This window comes from Bubalus bubalis, chromosome X (assembly GCF_019923935.1).
Source record: "Bubalus bubalis isolate 160015118507 breed Murrah chromosome X, NDDB_SH_1, whole genome shotgun sequence".
Classification (NCBI taxonomy): domain Eukaryota; kingdom Metazoa; phylum Chordata; class Mammalia; order Artiodactyla; family Bovidae; genus Bubalus; species Bubalus bubalis.
Window position 1 is genome coordinate 14,650,091 of NC_059181.1, and position 27,030 is coordinate 14,677,120.

Genomic DNA, 27,030 nt, shown 5'->3' on the forward strand with positions numbered 1-27,030 from the left:
ATCAGAGATGGAAAATACACATCTGTTTCTAGGCACCAGTCCCACTGGTGATATTTAACTTGAAGTTTGTTTGGAGAACTTGCTTCCTAACAAGTTGTCTTCCTCCTTCTCTTCTTAATAATTATAATAAAAAATAAAATAATTAACACTTAAATACTTCCTGTTCTTAGCACTTTACATGAATAAGTCATTTAACCTTCATCCAGTTCGTTGGAGTAAGTGCTACTCTCGTGCCCATTCTACAGATGAATAAAAGAAGGCACAAAAAGTTAGGTACCTTGCCCTCCATCATACAACTGGGGAATGACACAGGAGACTCAACTCCAGGCAGCCAAGCTTCAGAGCTCACACGATTAATCACCTGGCTTTCCTGTACCTTAGATTTTATTCACAGGTAATAAAAACCCTCCATTACAACATTATCTGGAGGTTACTTTCTATAAATGTACCCATGTGGAACACAACAATCAAGTGTTAGAAAGGATATGGGTCATCTCAGCCAAGAGTGTTTCAGCATCTCAAGGAGGTATAACACCACCTGAGCACTAAAACTTAGGTTCGTTTGTTTCATCAGGGGACCCGAGGCACTTGCATAGAGTCAATTAACTTTTATCTCAGTAGACTAGGAAAAACTCCCCTAGTAAACTGGCTTCCTCGTCATGAACAGATTATAAACTATAATTAAAAGGAAATGAGGAATCAAGATATTTGGGGGGGAAGGGTCTGCTATTATTGGGCTTCCCTGGTGGCTCAGTGCTAAAGAATCTGCCTGAAATGCAGGAGCCAAGGAGCAGCGGGTTCGATCCCTGGATGGGGAAGATCCCCTAGAAGAGGGCATGGCAACCCACTCTAGTATTCTTGCCTGGAGAATCCCATGGGCAGAGGAGCCTGGCGGGCTACAGTCAATTGGAACACAAAGAGTAGGACAAGACTGAAGTGACTTAGCATGCACACATGCAAGCTGCCATTATTAGAAGGCAGATTTAAAGCCCAAAACTATGTGAGAAGTTTGCCACTTGGTAGTCCTCCAACACAGAACATAAAAGAAAGGAAAAAACAACAACAAAGACCACAGAGAAAACAAACAGCATTGGCAACACGGACCCACTCAGAATGAGGACCAAAGGGAACCCTCCCTTCTGAACTTTAGTGCGCCTCATAACAGGGACTCAACAGAGCATACGAGGAGGGAATTGCATTTTTGTAAATCTTGCCATTAAACCAACAGCTATAATAAACGTCTAGAGTTTATAATTTTAGCCTGCCAGTATTAGAATATTTTACTTTAGTGAAGAGTTAGACAAATGAACCCTACATTTGATATATGTATGGGTGTCGGTGCAGGTGAATTCCTCCTGGTAACCTCATAGCCTTGCCTTTTAAATGGCCCTTGGACTCTATTTGGAAATTGCACCTGGGGAACAATTATTCAAATATATTGCCACCCATCCATTGAGTCGGTGATATTATTCAACCATCTCATCCTCTGTCACCCCCTTCTCCTCCTGCCCTCAATCTTTCTCAGCATCGGGGTCTTTTCAAATGAGATGGCTTTTTGCATCAGGTGGCCAAAGTATTGGAGCTTCAGCATCAGTCCTTCCAATGAATATTTAGGGTTAATTTCCTTTAGGATTTACTGGTTTGATCTCCTTGCTGTCCAAGAGATTCTCAAGAGTCTTTTCCAGCACCACAGTTCAAAAGCATTAATTCTTCAGCGCTCAGCCTTCTTTAAGGTTCAACTCTCACATCTGTACATGACTACTGGCAAAAATACAGCTTTGACCACATGGACCTTTGTCGGCAAAGGGATATCTATCTCTGCTTTTCAATAAACTGTTCAGGTTTGCCACAGCTTTTCTTCCAATGAGCTTCTTTTAATTTCATGGCTGCAGTCACCATCCACAGTGATTTTGGAGCCCAAGAAAATAAAGTCTGTCACTATTTCCACCTTTTCTCCTTCTATATGCCACAAAGTGATGGGATGTGATGCCATGATCTTAGGTTTTGAATGTTGCTTTATGCCGGCTTTTTCACTCTCATCTTTCACCCTCATCAAGAGGCTCTTTAGTTCCTCTTCACTATCTGCCATTAGCGCGGTATCATCTGCATATCTGAGGTTGTTGATATTTCTCCCGGCAATCTTTTTTTTTAATTTTAATTTTATTTAATTAATTGAAGGATAATTGCTTTACATAATTTTGTTTTTTCTGTCAAACATCAACAAGAAGGAGCTATAAGTATACCCATGTCACCTCCCTACCAAACTTCCCTCCCCAACCCACCCCTCTGGGTTGTTATGGAGTCCTGGTTTGAGTTCCCTGAGTCAAACAGCAAATTCCCATTGGCTATCTATTTTAGATATGGTATGGTAAGTTTCCATGTTACTGTGTCCATACATTTCACCCAGCAATCTTGATTCCATTCCGCTCGGCATTTCTCATGATGTACTCTGCATATAAGTTAAATAAGCAAAGTGACAATACATAGCCTTGATGTACTCCTTTCCCAATTTTGAACCAGTCCTTTGTTCCATTTCTGGGTCTAACTGTTGCTTCTTGACCTACATACAGGTTTCCCAGGAGACAGGTAAGAGGGTCTGGTAGTCCCATCTCTTTAAGAATTTTCCAAAGTTTGTTGTGGTCCACACAACAAAAGGGGGTACCATTTTTAATTTGCACAAGAAATGCATAGGCTAAATGAGGCTCTGATTTTTTTTTTTTAGAAGTAGGCAGATCACAAGCCAACAATGAACACAGTTTAAAAGTTATTATATGAGCTAAAGGTATTTGGACAGTAAGCCAAAATACATTTGAACAAATCATTCCACAGTTGCCTGTTTTAGTTATAAAAGAGATCATTGCCTTCCTCCAGTGCCATGCTTTTCCAATGCATTTTACTCCCAAGCCTGTCTTCTTTTCATCTTCCTCCAGAGATGTGGTCAAACCCTCTGCCTATAGGAATTTAAAAGCTTCCTTGACTTTATCCTTCCTTTGCTCCTTTATTATTCAGTTCTATTTCCCAAGCCTCTCTCTCCAGGGTCACTCTTTGACCCTGAAGATCTTCAAACTCACATTCCTAATACTTACTTCAGTCATTTACATAATAGCACTCTGACCAATGACTGAAAAATAAAGCCTTTAAGAAGTATATCATCCTAAAGACAGTTCTAGTCTACTAAATATTTAAGCTAGGGAAAAAGAGGCAGAAATAAAGGTGAATAAAAATAGGAAAATAATTGCTTAGCAACATGACAGGGTTTTAACCCAACTCTACAAATTGTACTGCAGATGTGAAGGCGTCTTTAATTTCGACTAATGGTGAAGGGAAAGAGTATCTTGAATATTTCACAGCATATTGTCCTGTATTTCCCAAGTATTCTATGGCAACCAAGTTACTACGACTACTAGATTCCACAGGAAAAGGAAAAAGACTGCATGACCTTCTAAATGCCTTTTTTCAAGACAGGTTGAAGATTCTGAGATTTTACCAAATGTCCTTTATCTGTTCCAGAATGGCATCCAGGATTGCTGTTGTTGGTTAATTGCCAAGTCCTGTCCTACTCTTTGAGACCCCTCAGAATGGAACCCACCAGGCTCCTTTGTCCCTGGGATTCTCCAGGCAAGAATACTGGAGTGGATATCCATTTCCTTCTCCAGGGGATCTTCCTGACCCAGGGATCGAACCCAAGTCTCCTGCATCTCCTGCATTGCAGGCAGTTTCTTTACCACTGAGCCACTGGGGAAGCCCACCAGCTAGGATACCACATCATATTTTGTTGTCATGTCTCCTTAGGCCATGACAGTTTTACCACTACTTTTTAGATACATAAATCAAAAAGATAGACATTTTATTGTGTAAGATAAACTGGTTAAGAATTAATGTTTCTTGTAACTCACAAGGTTCCCAGTGGACACAGTTTTCTAATACAGATTATTTTATAATGAGAAAAATGAGGCCCATAGTGTCCAAATGATGGCCCAGCATCACACATCTAGTACTGAGAGCTAGCATTCTAGCACAGGTGGTTTTACTCTTTCATTTCTGCGCTTATGATAATATAACACTTGTTGCTGGAATATACTGCAATCAAACTACCCCAAAAAAGTTTTTTCATTATATCTTGAATATCGGAGCTCATATAAACAGTTGTAAAGAATCTGCCTGCAAATGCAGGAGACGAAAGACACATGGGTTGAATCCATGGGTCAGGAAGATCCCCTGGAGAAGAAATGGTAATCCACTCCACTGTTTTTGCCTGGAAAATTTCATGGACAGAGGAGCCTTGTGGGCTCAAGTCCAAAGGGTTGCAAAGAGTTGGACACCGACTGAGTGCAGACACACACATAAATAGCCACACTAAGATATACTTCACTGACAAGGCCTTGATGAACTTTTAAGGTCTTCTGAGGAAATAATAAGATCAACTTTTGGTATGAAATTTCTATATCAATAAGTTAAAGAGAATTTTCATTCACTGATTTGTATATCAGCATCTTTCCTAACAACGTACTGAGCAAAACGTTTCAGAGAAAAGTCTATTCATCCAACCAATAATTCATTCACCCACCTCCTCAAATAAAAAAACAAACAAAAAGGACTTGCCAGTGGTTAAGACTCTGAGCCTCCTCTGCAGGAGGCATGAGTTTGATCCCTTGTTGGGGAACTAAAATTCCACTTGCCCCACAGCTAAAAACAACCACCCAACCAACCAAACAAAAAAAGCATCTACCTGTACAAACACACATGCAAGTACTTATTTAACAAACACTTATTGACCAACTGCTATTGCAAAGACAATACTCCAGACAGTGCAAACCAAGCCCTGTTGATCTCTTTTGTCTGCTGTAGTGGGACAGTCATGCGTCTCCAGAAATTTTTGGATTCAAATCAAATGGTATCAAAGTATTTATGTTCATGAATCCTTGTTTTTTTTCTTTTTTTGTGTGGGTTCTAATAGTTTTTCCAGTGGTCATGTATGGATGTGAGAGTTGGACTGTGAAGAAAGCTGAGCACTGAAGAATTGACGCTTTTGAACTGTGGTGTTGGAGAAGACTCTTGAGAGTCCCTTGGACTGCAAAGAGATCCAATCAGTGCATTCTGAAGGAGATCAGCCCTGGGATTTCTTTGGAAGGAATGATGCTAAAGCTGAAACTCCAGTACTTTGGCCACCTCATGCGAAGAGTTAAGTCATTGGAAAAGACTCTGATGCTGGGAGGGATTGGGGGCAGGAGGAGAAGGGGACGACAGAGGATGAGATGGCTGGATGGCATCACTGACTTGATGGATGTGAGTTTGAGTGAACTCCAGGAGATGGTGATGGACAGGGCGGCCTGGCGTGCTGCGATTCATGGGGTCGCAAAGAGTCAGACACGACTGAGTGACTGAACTGAACTGAACTGAAGTAGAAATATAGGCTTGAAAATATGACAAAGTGAACTTTGAATGTTGAGAGAAAAAAGAACAAGTTGAGGAGCCATGAGAAGGAATATTCTTTGAGTTTGGAACAAAAGAAGTGGGATGGTGTCATGGAAGCCAAGGGAACAGCCTAGAATAGAGCAAAAATAAACTGGGGACCTTTATATGGGAGCTTTATAAAATTTGAAAAAGATAATGAGTAGAATTTCTTCAAAACATTATGGACAATTAACGTTTTGAAATTACAATGGAGCTGTTTCTCCGTAGACCATTAGTATGAGCAAGTTGCTATGTAATTTTCACCTCCCTAATAATTATTTGTGCTTGCATTGAGCATTCCACTGTGACTGGGCTTCAAGTTGCTGTCAGTTCCTGTCCCTCAAACCCCCTACAGCAAAGGTGTTGGTTGAAAATGTGTGTGTGGGGGGAATCATGATACGCTCAAAATAAAAATTCTACTTCTTTAGTGGATTTTAACAATGTTATTCCTAGAATACCTTTTAGACGTGAGGGACAGAGGAGCCTGACAGGCTACAGTCCTTGGGTCACAAAGAGTTGGGCACGAATGAAGCAACTTAGCACACATGCAATAAATGTCAGAAGACAATAGAGAGAAGAAGAAGAGGGCATCAGAGGATGAGATGGTTGGATGGCATCACTGATGCAATGGACATGAACTTGGGCAAACTCCAGGAGATGATGAGGGACAGGGAGGAGTCCTGGTGTTCTGCAGTCCATGGGGTTACAAAATGTTGGACACAACTGGGCGACTGAACAATAACAACAGTGACTGTGAGAGCTGTACAAGAACTCTTACTGACAAGAGATATATCATGGAGCTTTTAGGCAACAAGTAGGAAAAAATGGCGGAGAAGGCAATGGCACCCCACTCCAGTACTCTTGCCTGGAAAATCCCATGGATAGAGGAGCCTGGTAGGCTGTAGTCCATGGGGTCGCTAAGAGTTGGACACAACTGAGCGACTTCCCTTTCACTTTTCACTTTCATGCATTGGAGTCGGAAATGGCAACCTGCTCCGGTGTTCTTGTCTGGAGAATCCCAGGGACAGTGGAGCCTGATGGGCTGCCGTCTATGGGGTCGCACAGAGTCGGACAGGACTGAAGCGACTTAGCAGCAGCAGCAGCAGGAAAAAATGGGGCTCTGGAGTCCTTTTTTAACTCCTTACATGACTCACAATGCAGCCTCAAAAGTCACTTTACCAAGGTCTGGCATGGTTCCTTTCATATGAGATTGCGGCCAAGTGCACGATGTTCTAGAGCAAGGTTTAGCAAACTATTATAGCCCATGAGTCAAATTTAGCCCGCCACCAATTTTTGTAAATAAAGTTTTATTGGAACACAATCATGTCCATTCGTTTACACATTTCCTATAGCTTCTTTCACACTACAGTGGCAGAGTTGCACTGTTTTCATTTGAAAGAGAAATGGTCTCCAAAGCCTAAAATATTTACTATTTGATATTTTATAGAAAAAGCTCGCCTATTCTGGAGATGTAAGAGATGTGGGTTCAATCACTGGGTCAGGAAGATTCCCCTGGAGTAGGAAATGGCAACCCACTCCAGTATTCTTGCCTGGGAAAGCCATGGACAGAGGAGCCTGGTGGGCTGCAGTCCACGGGGTTGCAAAGAGATGAACACAACTGAAGCGACATAGCACACACAGCACACACCTTGCTGACTTGACCAAGAGAATTAATAGCCGACAGGAGAAGAGTGGGGAAGTACATACCTTAGGGTGACAAAAAGCATCCTGGAAATGGCATGGAGACGGCTTTCTGAGTCAGCCAATAGTTAGCTCCAGGCAAGTTTCCCTCTTTCCTAGGCCGTTACTGAGAAATGCATGAGAAATGATTTTTAAAAAACCTCAAGAGGAGACGTTTGGAGATGAAGACTGAAGGCTAATTAGTTCTGAACAGATGTAGCTTTTTGAGCAACATGAATGATCAAGGAGTCCTTGTTTATTCTCTCATCCTCATGTGATCACCCTGTACTGGCCAGGCATCCCCTTAAACTCAAGGTGATGACACATAAGGCATGGGAAAAATAGGGGCACCGAGAATTCACTTTCCTCTTGGTTCCCCTTGCTTGCTTGCAAGTGTGCTCCATTGTGTTCGACTCTTTGTGACCCCATGGACTGTAGCCCAGTAGGCTCTTCTGTCTATGGAATTTTCCAGGCAAGAATACTGGAGTAGGTTGCCATTTCCTACTTCAGGAGATCTTCCCGATCCAGAGATCGAACCCATGTCTCTTGTGTCTCCGGCATTGGCAGGCGGATTCTTGACCACTGAGCCGCCTGTTGGTTCTCCTTATCCATCAGCAAGCGAAAGGAAGGGAGATTTGGTGGCGTGTGCTCACGTCAAGAAGTAAAACAAAAATCACTGAGTTCATTTTGTGCATTTCTACTCTCTGTTCAGAATGAAATATGTGTACGTGTGAAACAGCAGTTCCTCATATGAGTTACCTGCTCTGCTATTTGCATCTAGAACTCACGCTGCATAATATATAAATGATTGGGAACACTCACGCTGATGATTAAAAAATTTTGTTTTTGGCTAGTTCCAATGGCATTCAATAGAAAATCAAAGACATGTTGACAGAGACACATAGGAAAAACGGAAAACCTTTACATTTATGAGCACGTTCATCCTGCTGTTTGAACAAGGGGTGTGTTTTCATTTTGGAATGGGCACCAAAAATGAAGTAGCTGGCCCTGCATCTTTAGCTGTGTCCTTTAATATCAGATGGGCTTCCCTTGTGGCTCATCTGGTTAAGAATCCACTTGCAATGTGGGAGACATGGTCTCGATCCTGGGTTGGGAAGATCTCCCAGAGAAGGGAAAGGCTACCCACTCCAGTATCCTAGCCTGGAGAATTCCATGGAAAGCATAGTCCATGGGGTCGCAAGGAGTCGGACACGACTGAGCGGCTTTCAGTTCACTTTAATATGGCACAGATCTGAGAGTCTCTCCCAGCCTTCTTCGGTGAACTGCTGTCACCAAACCTGTGCTCCAGCAGTGGGTGAGTGGCGCACCCTGGGGCACAGAGATGGGACACCACTGCTCTTGACTCAGGCTGATCTGAGTGTCCACTAAAAAGCATTGCCATCTCTCAGCCTTGCAACTAAGAGACTCTTCCCTAGAAGGTGGCTACTAATAAGATGGTTTTATTCGGCTTTTGAGAGGAAATAGAGGTCAGGGCCTGGTGGGGAACAGTTGTCTCCTGCCCCCTGGTGGGCCCCAGGAAGGCACTTCTGCGCCTCCTCCTGGGTGGCAGTGCAGACAGTGATGAAAAGACACCTGCCACTACAGGTGATTCCTTGTTCTCTTCAGTTTAGCCAATTTCCTTGGCTAAATAGCGACGTCCCCTACTTGCCATTTGGGACAGGCCAGAGTTTCCTGCCTGGGTCCCAGCCCTAGGTGATGAGATCAAAATTGCTCTCTGCAAGGGCTGCCTCAGTCCAGAAAGTAGGGACACAAAGGCCACTCAGAGGAAGCAAGGGGTGGTAGGCAGCCCCAAGCTACTATTTCAATTACAGGCTGTGATGGAAACCTGGCCATCCAGGTGCTTGTCCTTTGCACAGGCTGCCTGTCCCTGGGATTCCAAATGGGCTCTGTGACCCACCTCATGTACATCCCCAGGGGCTACATAACAGCTCAGGAGAAAAGAGAGCCCACCCTGTCCAGCAGCCAGCCGGCTGTCGACAGCTCTTCCCAAATGTGCATGTCCCAACTCGGCCGGAATCAAGTAGCCCAAGGGACTTTGAATAATTACATTCCCTTCAGATACCTTGGCCTGCTGGACAAATAAGCAAATGCATTAGGGACGTGTCCTAGATGACGGCCAGATTAAGTCCACCAGCAAAGTTTCAAAAACTAAACGTGTAGGGAAAATGAAATAACCTCCAATAAAGGAGAAGTCTGCCTAGCACAGTTTGCTGTGCCATATGCTAAGGTAGAACTGGAATGGTGGTGTCATTTCAGAGCCTTCCTGTTAAAAGCCCTTCCATCAGCTCTGCAAACTTACCTTCCAGCTGGGAGCAGTGATTATTAACTCAGTGGAGAGGTGCTTTGTCAGATTCGAAAGAAAACAAATCTGCTCCAATGAAGGGAATAAACAGCCCCGAATGTTCAGCCTGGGAAGCTTTCGCATTGACATGACATAATTACCTTTCATTTCGTGTAATGATCCTATCACGTTTACTTTGTTCCTCCACTTCCAAAATTATAATATACCTCCCTCCCCTTGAGTGGATGCTCGGAATCCTAAGGAACTCATTTACCTAAATGGCATTTGCTCTTGCAATGAGGCAATTATTTACATTTTATGCAGAATTCATTGTGTGTACTTGGAAGCGAAACATTTTATTTAAGAATTCTTCACCAAAAACACAAAAATGAGGCAAACTGCCTCTACTCTAGGCTCTTAATTTAAAACCACACAAAATAACAGAGCAACCCACCTCAAATAGATCTCTCCTATTTCTTTTATTGGCACAACTGTTAATTTCTACAAAGACATTCTGCCTTTTATTGCCAGAAACAAAGAGTAACAATTTGAGCAATCTCTCAGATTCATTTGTCCTCTGTTAAGTGTGTTTTTAAAATGTAAGCTTAATAAAGTAAGAAACTGAAATCTGCTTCAAATATGAAATTGATCAACGGGTTGAGGGGTGCAACCAAAATATACACACGGAACTTTATAATTTAACTCTTCTTGACTTATTTTTATTCTTTAAATTTTAGAGAAGGAAAAGTTCAAGGGCATTCATCACATAACAAAAGATTATTGGATTCCTCCACAGAATAACACTAAGACTCTCTTATGAAATCTTGGGGTAAGAATGTAAAAAAAAAAAAAAAAAATACAAAGACTAGCCCTAGAACTATCAAAGTATTTGAAAATAATCAATTGCTTCTTCCCTTTTGGGGACATTTGAAGTAGACCAGATAAAGACTGGAGGGAATACTCAGAGGCTCCCACTTTAGGATGAAGAAAGGTTTTGATGCTGGGAAAAGATTGAAGGCAGGAGGAGATGGGGGATGAGACAGAGGATGAGATGGTTCGATGGCATCACCAACTCAATGGACATGAGTTTGAGCAAGCTCTGGGAGATGGTGAAGGACAGGGAAGCCAAGGGTGCTGCAGTCCATGGGATCGCAAAGAGCTGGACATGACTGAGAAACTGAACAACAAGGCTTTGTTATTTGTAATTTTCAAGATGACAGAATTCTGTCATGTTGACTTAACTGTCTTATGGTTAATAAAAAACAGGGATGGGGCACAAAAAGTACTTGTATTTCTTCAGATTATTCTTTTCTGGAGATAGAGGAGCCAAAAACACATTTCTCATTGACCACTAAATTGACTGGCAGATAGCAATGGCTATATAACTCCCAAGTTGGGCCAAAGCCATACTGGAAAACAAAGTGGAAGTTTCCACATCTCATTACTAGTATCCAATATTCAGGTTTCAGAATTGAATTCCTCTGCATTAAGAAGATAGTGACTTGGTTTAATTACCCCCCATGAGAATTGCTGGTTCAATAATAGAACAGTGTGTCTTGTCCAATATGCACACAGGGTTACATTTGCAAACTTATGGGGGAAAGTGGCCAGAAAACCAGTAGGTCAAAAAAGAAGAGGAAAAAAAAAAAGCCTCTTGAGTTTAGAACTTGAAAAATGAGGGCATGTGGTTTGGAAATGACCCTCCAGTCTGGTCTCCTACTGCCCAGCCCCTCATCCCTTTCCCCAGACTCCAGTGTGGCTCATCTAATCTATTTTGGTGGCAAATGTTTTAATATTTATTTTGCTCATGCTTAAATTTTTTCTTCAGCCTCCAGAAACAAATTTACAAAGCATTTATTTTTGCATTATCTCTACCCACCTCTACAGTTAAATAAGCATATATTGCTTCATTTAATTAAAAAATGGAAAATAAGGAACTCACATTGCTCCCTCATTTTTGACTATGAAACATATTATGTGTCTCTCCTCATGAGAAGAATTGACTCATTGGAAAAGACTCTGATGCTGGGAGGGATTGAGGGCAGGAGGAGAAGGGGACGACAGAGGATGAGATGGCTGGATGGCATCACTGACTCGATGGACGTGAGTCTGAGTGAACTCCGGGAGTTGGTGATGGACAGGGAGGCCTGGCATGCTGCGATTCATGGGGTAGCAAAGAGTCGGACACGACTGAGCGACTGAACTGAACTGAACTGAACTGATGAACTGAACTGAACTGAACTGAAAGGGCTTAAAAGAGATACCACCTGGTTGAGAATAATGGTTGGTCTCTCTGTTAGTGTGAGACCCATGGCAACAATGGCCTGCGTCTTCACCCCCGGCTCCAAAAGACAGATGGTTTCCTTCCTGGGCCTTCCCCTGTATCTAAAGCATATTCTATTGTTTCATATATCACTTCCACCACATTTTAAGAGCTTGGAAGGAAAGAATACACCTTGCTTATTTTAACATCTTCATCACTTGCATGTGTGTGTACTAAGTCACTTCAGTGGTATCTGACTTTTTGTAACCCCATGGACCATAGGCCTCCAGGCTCCTCTGTCCGTGGGATTCTCCAGGGAAGAATACTAAAGTAGGTTGCCATGCCCTCCTGCAGGGGATTTTCTCGACCCAGGGAATGAATTGGACTGTCTTATGTCTCCTGTATTGGCAGGTGGCTTCTTGACCACTAGCGCCACATGGGAAGCCCCATCTTCACCACTTAGCTGGTGCTCAATATACGTGGGGGGGGGACACATGTTAGGTGTAACCAAGGAGTGCTTGTACACGTGAGCAGATAATCAGGCTGCCCAGGCAATTTCTAAGGATGCTGAGTAGGGAGGGTATGGCAGAGTACATTGGTGGGGCTGGGGAATCCTAGGGGTATTGACCAAAGCTTAGTATGGATGAAAAGTCAAAAGTATGAAGGCTTTGGAGTCTTGACAATGTGGTGCAAACACTGTTCTGATTAGCCATAGAAGGTGGAGACCCCAATTCCCGTGAACCTCAGCTTCTTCTGCAAGAAGGAGATTCCTCTGTGTGCTTTAACTATTTCGCAGGACAGTTGTCAAGATGAAATGCAATCCTACATCTTCCAAGAATTTTCTAAACTTTGTTAGTTTGATATATAGTTACCTTATATTATCCAAATCAGAACACTCTGAGAACAAAAGGAGATGCCATCAGAAATTATGCCAGAAGAATACCCATAAATCAGGAACCTCCTGGGCAAACCTGGGTGCACAGTCACTGGTCTATGTCTATCCATCTCGATCTATAGTCTATATCCACTGACATCTATATCTACAACTCTCTTTGTATATCTGTAGCCATTTATATCTGTATCAATGTCTACATGATTATCTATAATCCTTAACTATATCCATATCTATTTCTCTATTTATATCTACAGCAATATGTATATCCAGCTTCATTTATAATTTATGGATGTTATTATTATAAGAAACATCTCAGAGTACCTTACTTTCCCTAGTTTGTCCTAATTTCTCTGCCCGCCCATTGTTCCCTCTCTTAGCCATTTCTCACCAGGATGCATCCTTTCAAAGACTCTTCTCTTGGTAGTTTCTCTCTTCCAATCTGCTTCTCTCCCTTCCCCTGTTCTGCTGTCTCTCTTAATTGTTAATAATAAGAAACTGAGAAATTTTTTTCCCATCTGTCATGTTTCTTACACAATGTTCTTCGTACCTCAAAAAAATTATTTCTCTAAGCATATCAACAAAACTTGTCCTTTTCAATCTTCTTGTAGTGTTGGTGAGAATGTAAATTGTGCAGCCACTATGTAGAACAGTATGGAGGTTCCTAAAAAAAACTAAAAATACGCTAACATATGACCCAGCAATCCCGCTAGTGGGCATATACCCAGAGAAAACCATAATTCAAAAAGGCACATGTACCCTCAATGTTGGGCTTCCCTGGTGGCTCAGAGGTTAAAGCATCTGCCTGCAATGTGGGAGACCTGGGTTCGATCCCTGGGTTGGGAAGATCCCCTGGAGAAGGAAATGGCAATCCGCTCCAGTATTCTTGCCTGGAAAATCCCATGGACAGAGGAGTCTGGTGGGCTATACTCCACAGGGTAGCAAAGAGTCAGACATGACTGAGCGACTTTACTTCACCCTCAATGTTCATAGCAGTGCTATTTTTCATAGTCAGGACATGGAAGGAACCTAAATGTCCACCAAGAGATGAATGGAAAAGGATGTGGTACATATATATACAATGGGATATTACTCAGCCATAAAAAGGAATGAAATTGGGCCATTTGTAGAGACATGGACTGTCACACAGAATGAGGTAAGTCAGAAAGAGAAATACAAATATCATATATTAACGCATATATAAGGAATCTACAAGAATGGTATAGATAATCTTATTTGCAAAGCAGAAATAGTGACACAGATGTAGAGAACAAACATATGAACACCAAAGGGGAAAGACGTCTTTAACCCCATGGAATAGTAACTCTTTATAGAAAACATGTTACCCAGCCCTACTGTAAGTAATTGAGGATAGAAGAGGAAAGATGAAATTTGAACATATCTTAAACTACTCTGAGCCATATTCTGAAATATTTGTAACAATAGAATTGTCTCAATTATCTCAATAGAATTAACAATAGCATTAACTCTGAGAACAGTGAACCCTGGTTCCTCCCATAGCTCTGTCCATCACTTAGAAGTTGTTGTATCTCCATCAAAAACAATTGTCTGATGTGAGTTATCATCTAGATCTCAAGACAAGATAAGAAAAAAGACATTTCTCTTTCAAAGAGAAAATGTAACAGTTGAAAAGTAAATGCAAAGGTGCTAATTACTAACAATAGATTAGTTTTCAAATTGTTCTTTTAACTTCTAAAACTGAGTAGAGAAACACTTTGTAATCTCTTTGTAACGGACATCACTTACTTGGTAAGAGAAAAACTCAGAATGATTCTGATTATTTATAAAACTCATACTATAAAACTCATCAGTGCAAAGAAACAACAAAGACTTTCAAAAGAAATACCATTTTTGACATCTTTAAACAGTATCTTTGAGAAGACTGTGGAAATTTACTCTTCAAGGAAGAAGCTCTGTGGATTTAGATAAGTGATACCGGTGACTTTGGTTTTAAAACTTGTCGTTTAGTAATCAGTGCAGGCTTCTATAATAAGTTGCTGATCTGCTCCTTCATGTTTCAACAGCTGGCATTAGGCCAGTGTAAATGTTAAATTGACACCTGGGCTGGCCCTTAAAAATGTCAGTGACATTGATGGAAATGCATATCTGTAGATCTAGTTGGGGTTCCTAGAATCTCCAACCAATGGGCCATCGTTTGGGTTTGTATCTATCGATTAACTGGCCTCTAATGTACAGGAGTCTCAATCCAACCACAGACAAAGAAAAATCCATTTTAATTAGGGAAGCATGAGTTGTACCATCACAAAATTCATAACCCATGTGTTTTTAAAATTACATTTCTTTGGCAGAAATTTTATTGTTTTGAGTCAATGCATCTAGGCCACCTCAACTGTGCCAATTACATAAATTCATATCCATGTTAATGAAATAGATGGCATAATATAATACCAAAAAATATCATATTTCTACCATTATGAGGGACACAGGCAAACTGTTGAAATTAGCAAACAACAACATAGAGTGTAAAAAATTCCTGGCCTATCTTCGTATCTTCAAGATTCCTGACAGATTCCTTCCCCATCCTATTTAGGAAGGACCCAGGAAGCCAGCCCCACAGTCACAAACTGAGCTCTAAAGAGAAGTCCTCTTCCCTCTGCAGAGACTAGGAAACCACTGACAACACCCACAGGAGTTTTTCCGAAGCTACTCGCCAGCAGTCTTAACTTAAATGTGCTGGACTGTCCAGAAGAGCAGATACTCAATAGCAATCTTGGCAGATGTTTCCATTTTTATAAAAATGATCCCCTATCTCACATGGATCCTATATTTGCTAATCAGTCCATAGTCCTCTGGGCTGAAACAAACAATGAAGCCTGTGGTATTGAAACATTTTTTCCCCTTGGCCTACAACCTCTGTTCACTTCTATTAGGCTAGGGCTAAATATGCTTTGTGATTTCAAATCTTGTTCACTAATTTCTCATAATTAAGAATATTTCACTTAGATTGGAGAAGAAAACAGAGTGGCCTCTTGCTGTTATTAGAGGTACAATATAAGCAACTTTTTTCACACAACTGCAAAAAACCAGAGCACTATACCCTCTGTGAAAAACAGTTTGGTTATTCTTGAAAAAAATGAACATCTAACTATCATATAATCCAGCAATTCCACTCCCAGGTATGTACCCAAAAGAATTAGAAGAAGAGACTCAAACAGATACTTGTGCGCTAATGCTCTTGTGTGCATGCTACATCTCTTAGTAGTGACCGACTCTTTGTGACCCTATGGACTGTAGCACACCAGGCTCCTCTGTCCATGGGATTCTCCAGGCAAGAATACTGGAGTGGTTGCCATGCTCTCCTCCAGGTACTAATGTTCACAGTAGCATTATTCACAAGAGCAAAATGATGGAAACAGCTCAAATGATTGCAGACAAATAAATGGATAAACAAATGGGATCTATCCATACAATTAAATATTGGGTGGGGCAAACACTTCATTTGGATTTTTCACTAAGATCTTACAGAGAAACCCGAACTGCTAGCCAACCCAATATTACTTGGTCTTAAAGGAATGAAATTCTTAGACATTCTACAACATGAATGAACCTTGAGAACATTATGCACAGTAAAATAAGCCAGATTAAAAAAGTACAAACATTGTATGAGTTCATTTATATAAGATACCAGGTATTGGGGTGGGGGGGATAGGGAATTACTGTTTAATGTGGACAGAAGTTTCTGTTGGGGACGATGAAAAATATTTGGAAAATGAAAGTGGTGATAGTTGCAAATAGTGTGAATATAGTTCATGTCCTTGAATTGTACACCTAGAGGCAGTTACGATGGTAAATAAAATTTACCATTATGTTATATGTAACATAACCGTTATATATATAATATAAATTAAATAACCTGTATGTAATATATATTTTAGCACAATTGAAAAAGAAAAGCACCACAAAATATCCAAAACCTTAACTAATGTTAGTGGGAGAAAGTTATAGGACAACCCATAATGCATGTAATCCTCTCTGATGATTTTTCTAGTTAGAGAAGAACCAGTAACATTTCTGTCTTAACCATTTCAAGAAGGCTTTCCAAATGACACTCCTCCATGTCAAACTTTATTCACTCATCTCAGACAATGAATACAACTGGCCTGAGATTCAATAACATACATTTTTGCTCTGGCCCAGGAGGACCTGCAACCCTGGGTATTCTCAGCCTAAAATGGCATGAGCCCAAGAACAAAGCAAACTCATGTCACCAGATATGGAAGGCCCAGGCGATCAGTTGATTGAGTCATGGCCTCCAAGTGCCCAGGAGTCCGCAATTTAAGAATGCTAATTCTACTGAGTCAAGGGTCGAGACAGAAATGTCCCAAAAGGCAAAGTTGGCACTGTTCATGAGTGTTGTGTTCAACTTACTTGATGAAGCAGTCTCGGCCATCCCGGTTTGCCGTCATCTCCCATCCATAGGGTGGTACCTGGTTCAAGCCCCAGGTTCCCGAGGGAGGTGGCCAGCCTGAAGACTTCGTCCTGTGGCTGGAGGAAAAAAAAAAATCATTACACCAGACTCCTGGAAATTTCTTCTCTGACAAATTCCAGAAGGGGCACAGGACTTGCTCCTCACAACTGTGGGCTGTATACTCAGGTGACTACATGAACGATTAGGACGTTTTTAGGTCATGTACTGGGCTCACAATCTGTCTTTACAGTATCTTGTTAGCTTTTCAAAGCAGCCTTACGTATACACATCTTGTTTTACAAGATGGGGAAATGATGAATAGCTCACAAAGATTAAGCAACCGTCCTGAAGACACACAAGCCAATTTTGAATGTTCACACTTTCTATGACACTAGGCACTCCTGGGACCAGATATTAGGACAGATTGGCAAACAAACAGCTATCACAACACAATATAAATGCACACATGAAAATAAATTCCTATTTTTATACATCTGAAACAAATAACTCCAAGCCTCAGTTTTCTGAACTCTGACTAAACTACAAAATTTCCACTTACAACTACACTCCAGTCAAAGTGAGTCAGAAAACCTTAGACAAACTCTCCATTTATGTTGCAGTGAAAATACACATATTAGCTTTTACATTTTCTAGTTCACACCTTAAATGTGACTTAACAGCAAAATGAAAGCGTAGGTTAAAGAAAATTTTCTAGAAGCCTGTCTTTCCAAGAGCAAGAGGAACAAGGAAGTGACTCCGTATCACAAGCAGCTGTGATGAGCAGCGTTGCTCAGTGACAACTGCTAACCAGAGGCCTAGGGTCCCGTTTCTGAGGCATCATTGAATCCTGGCCAGTGCTGTTCTGCCCGGGACCTGCAGGAATTCCATTGTTCTCTCAGGAACATGGGAGACTCCTTTAGAGCCCAACCATGGGAAGGAAATACACGATGTCATTTTAGGATGTCAACCAACATCCTTCACCATTTGTCCTGTCTCTAGGTGATATTTCTCACTCTAGATGGCCTGCTAGATCTTCTAGGTGGTTCCAAATTGTAGATGGGAACAAAGTACGTATGTGTGTGTTAGAGGTTGGGTAAGAACACCTCCAGAGTCTCACACTTAGTGTCTCAATAGTGAACCTGGAGCCCTTCATAATTAGAAAGAATCGCCCCCTCCCCCTGCACCATGTGTAACATGCACAACTTGTACAGCCATCTATGGCAGGCCTCCCACAGTAATATCCAAATCAGAGGTGTCAACCTGCCTGTAAGCAGGGGACAATTTTCACAGGATGCAGGGTAACTCAGCTCCACCCCTACTCCCACCTCATCCACACATTTGACCCTGACCCAACGCTTCTCCCCAAGGGAAACCAGCCCATTTCCTGAAAGGTTTCTGAAGAGGAACTAGCTTGCAGAATTTTAACCACCTCCATTGCCTTTCTTTAACTTCCTTTTCAGTTTTCCCACATCCTCCATAAAGTGTGGGGAGCAAAAGAGTTCACAAATTTAACACAGATCCCACCATAGGGCTAATTCCCACGTGGGGACTATTACAAGAACAGACATGCCAAGTTTCTGTCCTTCTCTGCACACAATCCAGCAGGGACAATATCCTCTGGTGGTTTTTGAAGAGTGAACTGCTTGTCTGCAGTGAGAACTCATGGAGTCTCTACTCCCGCCCCTCCTTCCACCTGACGAGGTGCTAAAAAAAGTCCGCCAATTTCTCCAGAGCACCAGAGGTCTTATTTGGAACAAGCCCTTCAAGGTATGAACAGAGTATATTCTGTTGTTAAAACCTTTTGCAAAAGTACAATAGGAGGCGACACATGGAACATTCTTTTAAGTGAAAGGAGAGAATGCAACAATTTATTCTGGATTACTAAACGACAGCTTGTATCAGAATCTTTATCTTTCCCAGAGGAAGAGAACTTATTAAAAAACAAAAACTGTTTTTTTTTCTCTCATTCTGTTTTTCCTGCAAACTCTAAATTACTAACAAAAATACACTGGCTTCCTAATATAATTTACATGTAAAATACAGGATTATAGTAATAAGCTAGAAGGAGACTGAATTTTATTATAAATAACATTCTGTCAAATAAGGCATGTTCAGGAAGTAGTAAAAAACAAGAGTTCAGCTGCTGCTGTTGGCTGGAAAAAGCCACTCAGTGAGTTAATTCAGGGCAAGGGACATCAAGTGATATAAAACAAATAACTGAATAATTAGTATCAGAAATAACCACATGTTAGTTTGTGATTGTGTTCACATAAAATGCATGGGTCAGAAGGACACTTGTAGAACTTAGCCAACTAAAAGTGCCAGCACGAACTAAAAAATAATCCCTTTTCAAATCTAACCACACATCCTTAAGAAGCACCAAGGACAAAGGTCAAATTCTGGAGGGGTTTGGCTCCTGGGTCTGTGCAGTGTGGGAGCTAGAAGTTCACTGCAATATACAACCTGGAAGCAAACAGTTACACTCTGCTGGGAAGATGCTCCGGGGACCTCCTTTCCTGGCTCTCATCCCTGTGGCTGCACCAAACCCTCTACCACTGCCAGATGCTGCCCACCTCGGAGCTGCTGGCAGACACTCTTTTCCACCAGGAGGGCAAAGAGCTGGCCCCCTGGAGAGCAGAGGCAGGGCCAGCGCACATAAAAGTAGAGTCCACTGGCTGCTTTGCTTTAGAGCCTCCTTGGAAGCAGACATTATCCCCAGGGTGGACCGGGAGCTGCTATGAAGCAGCGATCCTGTGCAGAACTCCTCGCTTCTGGGAGGAACGCTGCCCTTGTGTCTGGTGTGAGATGCATGCCCTTCATTTCCTGCCCCATTTCAGAAAGAGTCCACTCTGAGTTCCTAGGCATCCTTCCCAGGGGCTAAGGTATCTTACAGTATCTCTTCTCTGAATGAGGCCTTACTTTTCTGATGCAAAGACCTAATAGCTTCAAAGGTTCTCTTGACTCCCTCTATGGGGTCTAACTGTGCTGTAAGAAGGAACCATGTGGTTCTGCTCAGCTGCTGGCATGAAGGTAGGCTCCATCAAGCTTATTTGCAAGTACTCCTCCAGCCAGATTTACTGACTTAAAAACACAGGGCACCCAGTTAAATGTGAATTTCACACAAACATCAATTTTTTAGCATCAGTGGATCTCACATAATATTTGAAGTATATTTAACGAAAAAGTTACATTCATCATTTATCTGAAGGTCAGATTTAACTGGGTATCCCATATTTTATCTGCAAACCCTACTCCAGCCCTTCAAATCAATGAACACCCAGATTCTCTGAGAATATCAAAGAGGTTAAAATATCATGGTCAAGAATCTTTCTGATTGGACTTGACCTTAGCGGCAGGACTGAATACTGAATAGACTCTAAAAATTATGATTCAGCAGGTCTGAATTGCGAACAGGAATCCATGAGTGAATGTTGAAACTAGTTCCAATGATTCTTATCTTCAGGTAGAGTTGCTAGTGCTAAGTGCTAAGTTGCTTCAGTCATGTCCCACTGTTTGTGATCTTATGGACCATAGCCTGCCAGGCTCCTCTGTCCAAGGCATTCTCCAGGCAAGAATACTGGAGTGGGATGCCATTTCCTCCTCCAGGAGATCTTCCCAACCCAGGGATTGAACCCACGTCTCTGGTGTCTCCTGCACTGGCAGGTGGGTTCTTTACCACTAGCACCAAACAAAATAAGCTGAAGCTCCAATACTTTGGCCACCTAATGAGAACAGTTGATTCACTGAGAAAGACCCTGATGCCGGGAAAGATTGAAGGCACAAGGAGAAGAGGGTAACAGAGGATGACGATGGGATCACTGACTCAATGGACATGTTTGGCCACCTAATGAGAACAGCTGATTCACTGAGAAAGACCCTGATGCCGGGAAAGATTGAAGGCACAAGGAGAAGAGGGTAACAGAGGATGACGATGGGATCACTGACTCAATGGACATGAACTTGGGCAAACTCTGCGAGGCAGTGAGGTACAAGCAGGCCTGGTGTGCTGCAGTCCACGGGGTTGTAAAGAGTCAGACACGACTTGGTGACTAAACAACAACAAAGCCAAAATATCCACTTAAATAGAATTTCAAATACAAATTGAATACTTTTTAGTATAAGTACATCCCGTGCAACATTTGGGACATAGTTATATTAAAAGATAATTATTTAGTATTTATTCAAAATTCAAATTGAACTAGGATTCGATGTTTTACCTGGCAAGAATGAAGTTTGGGAAATACTTACTTGACTAGTTGCTACTATTCAAAGTTTGGGCTGAAGTCCATCAGCATGGGTTTCTCCTGGGTGTTTGTGTGAAGCGTAAAATCTGCATTTTATTGGCAGCCCTAGGTGATTCATATGCCCACTCAAGTTTGGTAAGTGCTGCTTAAATCAGGAAAGTTCGTGAAGCCTTGCTACACACGGAACCACATGAGGGAACCTGTAAACGACACATGCCTGGACCAATGCCAAGCTATTGGAGTCAGAAATCAGCATTTCATACGCCAAGATGGCCGCTACGACCCAAAGTAATTCTACCATTTTTTATTTAGCTCAGGAGACAGGAAAGGCAGGGTGTGGCAGTCAAGGGAATGTAAGCAGGAGCAGCAGGTTCACTGGTCTGAGGACCAGCAATAGCAGCAGCATCACCCATGAATTTATTTGAAATGCAATTCCTTGGGCAGGATCCAAGATCTACTAAACCCAAAATTCTGGGGCTGGGTCTGACTCAGCAATTTGTATTGAACCAGCCTACAGGCAATGCTGCTGCCCACTTGAGTCTAAGAACCACTGAGTTACAATCAGACTTTCTTCAATCCAGGCTCTGACATTTGCCATAATTTCAAGTTATTCAACCTCTCTAAAACCCTAATCCCAGCCCCTCCTATATAAAATGGCAGTAATAGGACCATATCTTGGGGTCACAAATGCATTTTGTAAAGCTTTTAGTATGCTGCCTGGCACATATTATAGGACTTGCTATAAATCTTTGCTAAGTAAATCTCTACCTAACCCTCAGAACAGCAGAAGTGTGAAAGGCTCTGTCATCTACTTTTTTCCAGCCTGGCAAGAACAGGGTAGGAAGGACCTGACACTAACCAGTTATACCTTTCTGTGAGGTCAGAAGTGGATGAGTTCAATAGAAATAGAAAAAAGTATCAGAAAGGATTTTTTGTTTAAACCAGGAACCATGTGTGTGTACATGGATTCATGGTGCTGAGGGTCAATTTCCACTTGTCTCAGGCCAGGCCTTGAGATTCCTCACAACTCTGATGTTCTGTGACTTCAACCTAAGAGCAGGGCTGTGTGAACCACTTTCAAACACTTAGCTCAGCCGTAAAAATAGCGACCTACATTGGCAGGGCTATTTAAATCACTCCAGAAACTTCCAGCAACTGACTGAACTGGTTTGCGACTTTATATTTGCAACAGATTGAAACTGTCCAGGACAAAAAAGACCTTCATATTTCACAAGAAGTCAGAGCAGCTATGATGGGTATAGACAAAGCTGTAGAACTATTTATGTTGAGACCATGGTTGGAAGCAGCCCATGGTCACTTCCTGGGTGCATGCCACTAAACCCTGGACCAAATCTTGATGGCAAATCTGCTCTGGGAGAAGGCAGTTTCTTAGCAAGCACCTGCAGAAACACACCTCAGTATCAGAAAAAGGGACACCATGGGGGAGAGGGGATGTGTGTCCTGTTCCCAAGTTCCAAATCAGACATGTTCCAATTCTGCCGCTTACTAGCTTTGTGATTCTGGACTCTTGATTCTTTGTGTCTTAATTTCTTCATCTGTAAAATAGAATTGGTCTCCCACAATGTTCCCCTCAACTGGGGGAGGGGGGCATGCCCTCAGGTATCTAGTGGGTAGAGGCCAAGGACGCTGCTCAAAATCCTATGAGGCATAGGATGGCCCCAACACAAAGAATGATCCAGCCCAAACGACAAGTGCCCCGTACTTGCCGAGAATAAACAAAGTAATGAATGTACAGTTCTTAGCACGGTATTTGACATAGGCGAGTGCTCAACATACTTTAGTGGGGGAAAAAAGCCTTCTCAGTGTTTCCACATAAAGTTGAATTATGATAAGCAGAATGGATCTTTACATCAGAGAGAACCTAGCTTTACATCAGAATTCACATGGCCATTTAATAGCTTTATGGCCTTGGGTGAATTACTTGGCCTTTCAGGTCTTCTGTGTGAAATGGAAGTAATGATATCTAGTTCACAGTGATGCTATCCTGATAGATGAGATACAAAAGCCCTGCAGAGCCGGCCTCATTTAGAACAGTCTCATCAAAGGGTAAGTAGTGTTGCAGGAGGTAGTCATGATAGTAATGGAAATAACTTTTGTATTTGACAGGAGTTTAAACAGCACTTGTATATACATAATTACTTTAGATACTCACAAGCCTGTCTCAGCATGCAATGACAGAATGCCTGCCAAAGCATTAGTGTTTCCATTTTAAAGAGGAAGAAACTGAGGTGCAGAGAGAAGGTAAAACTTGCCCAGTGTTTGATGGAGGCACCGGTTTTCTTCACTGGAGTGAAACAGGCCCGGCAATCTTGCTGGGAGACCACATGTTGTGTTATGTAGAATGTACTAGGGATGTAAATAGACAGAGGAGGGCAGAGGCCACCCAAACTCACCTAATACAGTGAGTGTCCAGGAGTGAACCCTGAGGCTTCCCGATCAAATTCTCTCTTATGCAAACTATGTCATAACTAAGTGTAACTTCAACTCAGATGGGTTTCCCTGGCAGCACACACGGTAAAGAATCTGCCTGCAATACGGGAGACCTGAGTTTGATCCCTGGGTCGGGAAGATTCCCTGGAGAAGGGAATGGCTACCCACTCTAGTATTCTTGCCTGGAGAATCCCATGGAGAGAGGAGCCTGGTGGGCTATAGTTCATGGGGTCACAAAGAGTCAGACATGACTGAGCGACTAACATTCAACTCATGTGCTTCCTCATATACCTGGTAACACTTATAACCAATGGCCAGGATGACACTGTATCCTTTGAACCTGATATGGAGAAATGAATTTCAATGCTCATTTCAGATATGAGATAACCCAAGCTACAGCTATTCAGTTATTCATCCCTGACACAGAATGACTCTATACAAATCCAATAAAATAAAACATGACCCAGAATTTGATTATCCTCATCTCTTTGGAGTCACAAAGATGATTTTCAGAATAACCCAAATTATAGAGTGCTAAATATGGTATTATAAGACTTAAAGCACTTCCTCATTTATTTTGCTTTAAGTGATGGCAGGGTATCCAAAAAAAACGACAGAATTCCTAATTTCACATAGCATGCAAGCAGATGACCTTCAAGGCTGATGAGCAATGTGGGTTGAGGTAAAGGAAGCAGAGGGGGAGTGAGAAGAATGAACAAAAGATGATTCTAGATGAATTTACAAAGTCCCCAAATTACAAAGTTCCCAAATTCCACATGGGAATCCCAGTTCAATGTGAACTGCATTTATAAAGGGCTTCCCAGGTGGCGCTAGTGGTAAAGAACCTGCCTGCCAAGAGACAGAGGTTTGATCCCTGGGTAGGGAAGCTCCCCTGGAGGAGGGCATGGCAACCCATCACAGTATTCTTGCCTGGAGAATCCCATGGACCAAGGAGCCTTGTGGGCTACAGTCCATAGGGTCGCAAAGAGTCGGACATGACTGAAGTGACTTAGTATGCACATGTACTCATAAAGAAACACAAGGTACGTGATGATCCTGGCCCAGAATCTTATGCAGTAAAACCACAGCTCCCAGTAACTTCCCTACTGGTCCAGTGGTTAAGACTCCATGCTTTCAATGCAGGGTGCATGGTTCAATGCAGGGTTCAATCCCTGGTCAGGGAACTAAAATCCCACATGCCATGTAGTATGGCTAAAACAAACGAAAAAACACCATAGCTCCCTGTCTGCAGGCAGCTAAGAGTGAAAGTTGGGGAAGGGGAGCGGTAAGTAACACATATAACTAATGCTGAGTACCTAGTATGTACCACGAGTTGTTCTAGGTGCTTGGAATATATAGTGAACAAAATAGACAGTGAAAGCCAGACTCATCAATACAGAAAATAAACAGCCCCCATCACCTGACAGAGATCTGTTTTCCCACCCTAGTATTCCACTAGGACTATGTCTAAGACTACGCTGAAACTTTTAAACTAACTCACCTACATTCCCTGAGCACACGTTTCCCAGGCTCATGTTTCCATGTCTTTGTTCATGCTATTCCCTCTGGCTAAACATTCTTCTTCCCTCACTCAATCTCTCTACCCTCTCGCCATCTGTCCCAAATGGATGCCTTCTTCAAATGCCTACGGAATGGAACTACTGCAGAAAGTAGGCCCTGAATCCCTTACCCTGAAATCATGACCTCGCATCTCTTGACTCACGGGAAGGCACTGTTTGCAAAACTGAGGTGCCATCTACCTTGTCTAATTAGAATAATGATGTGAATACATATCTTCCTAGATTGTCAGCTCTTGAGAGTTAATACAATTTTGAAAACTTCTACCTGTTGCACTTAGTTGGTGCTCAATGAACACTTATGTCTTAATACAGTCATTGCAACTTGAACTCTTCTCATTAGCCTTACCACCTTGAATTGGAATTTTCTCAGGATAATCTGTCAAATCCCTTGGCCAGTTGTGATTTCCTTAGGACATGGGTGTATCTCCTTCATGTTTAGGTCCCTGGAATCTACACTGAACTTAGTAATGGTAGAAGTGCAACGTTTATTGTTTGTAAACAGACTTGTCTTGTTACATTTGGTTTACTGTGTGTATTAGTCACTCAGTCGTGTCCAACTCTGCGACTTCATAAACTGTAGCCCACCAGTCTCCTCTGTCCATGGAATTCTCCAGGTAAGAATACTGGAGTGGGTTGCAAGTAGACTTGGTTTACTAAGGGCCACAAATTTTGGTACGGAAATAGTCATTTTATCATTGCTTTGGAGGGGAAACATAAATGCATGGAAGCAGTAATATAACTTCTTGGTGTCACCTTCTGTGCTTGAATGGCTGTGGGTGTGCGATTTATGTCTCTGCAGAGAAAATGTACAGACATGGACCTCATGGGATTTGCCTCTGAATTCAGCATTGGCTGATAAGCCCACACTCTACGTGACTGGATCCAAAACCACAGTTTTTTAAAATAAGTTTTTAGAAATTAAATTATCAATTTTTGCCTGTTGGGTCTTAGTTGTGGCACATGGGCTCAGTGGTTTCCCTGTGACATGTGGAAACTGGTTCAATGACCAGGGATTGAACCTGCGTCCCCTGCATTGGAAGGCAGATTCTTAATCACCGGACCACCAGGGAAGTCCCATCACAATCACTTTTTGCATCAGCACTGAGTGCAGAGTGGCACATTGAAACTGTTTTATGATATCATTTGTCTGAACAAACGAACGAATGAATAAATGAATGAACACTACTCAAACTCTGGGGCATCCTCTGAAAGGAGTCACGTGACAGTGACTAGGCAGGTCCAGAATTTCTACAAACAGATGCTGCAGCCATGAAAGCAACACCAGGCTCCACAGGAACTTGCTGCCTTGGCATTCCTCAGAGCCTCCTGCTTTGTGCAGACAAAACTGTAATTCAGAGTCTCCAGATCAAAATCAAAAGGCTTAAATCTAAGCCTCATTACTGCTAAGTGTTGAAACCTCAATCAGTGTCCTTGATAGAAGGTTGTTTTAATTTTTCTAGGTCAAGTTTCCCTTAGCTGGAAATGACTTTTCACTGAGGACAAGTTCCCAAGCGCTACCAGAATGTTTCTTCCCCCACCTTCTCATTTTGTGAAAGTGGAGTCCGACAGTCATCCTTGTACACTTCACCTAGAGGAGTGGTCCTCAGGAAGGGGCAATGGTGTCCCCCAGTGGACACTTGCCATTGATGGGAGACACTGTTTTGGTCCTTGCGGTGGGTGGTGGTGGTGTGCTACTGGCATCTAGAGGCTAGAG

General features: G+C 42.2%; 1 protein-coding gene across 1 annotated transcript in view; it reads right to left on the reverse strand.

Annotated features, from left to right (window-relative positions):
* Nucleotides 1-27,030, reverse strand: part of FRMPD4 (FERM and PDZ domain containing 4) — an 847,051-nt gene that overhangs the window by 183,111 nt on the left and 636,910 nt on the right. Inside the window, exon 6 of the mRNA XM_025277011.3 lies at nucleotides 17,002-17,118. Within this exon, the coding sequence (XP_025132796.3) occupies nucleotides 17,002-17,118 (117 nt within the window). The remainder of the gene's footprint in view (nucleotides 1-17,001; nucleotides 17,119-27,030) is intronic.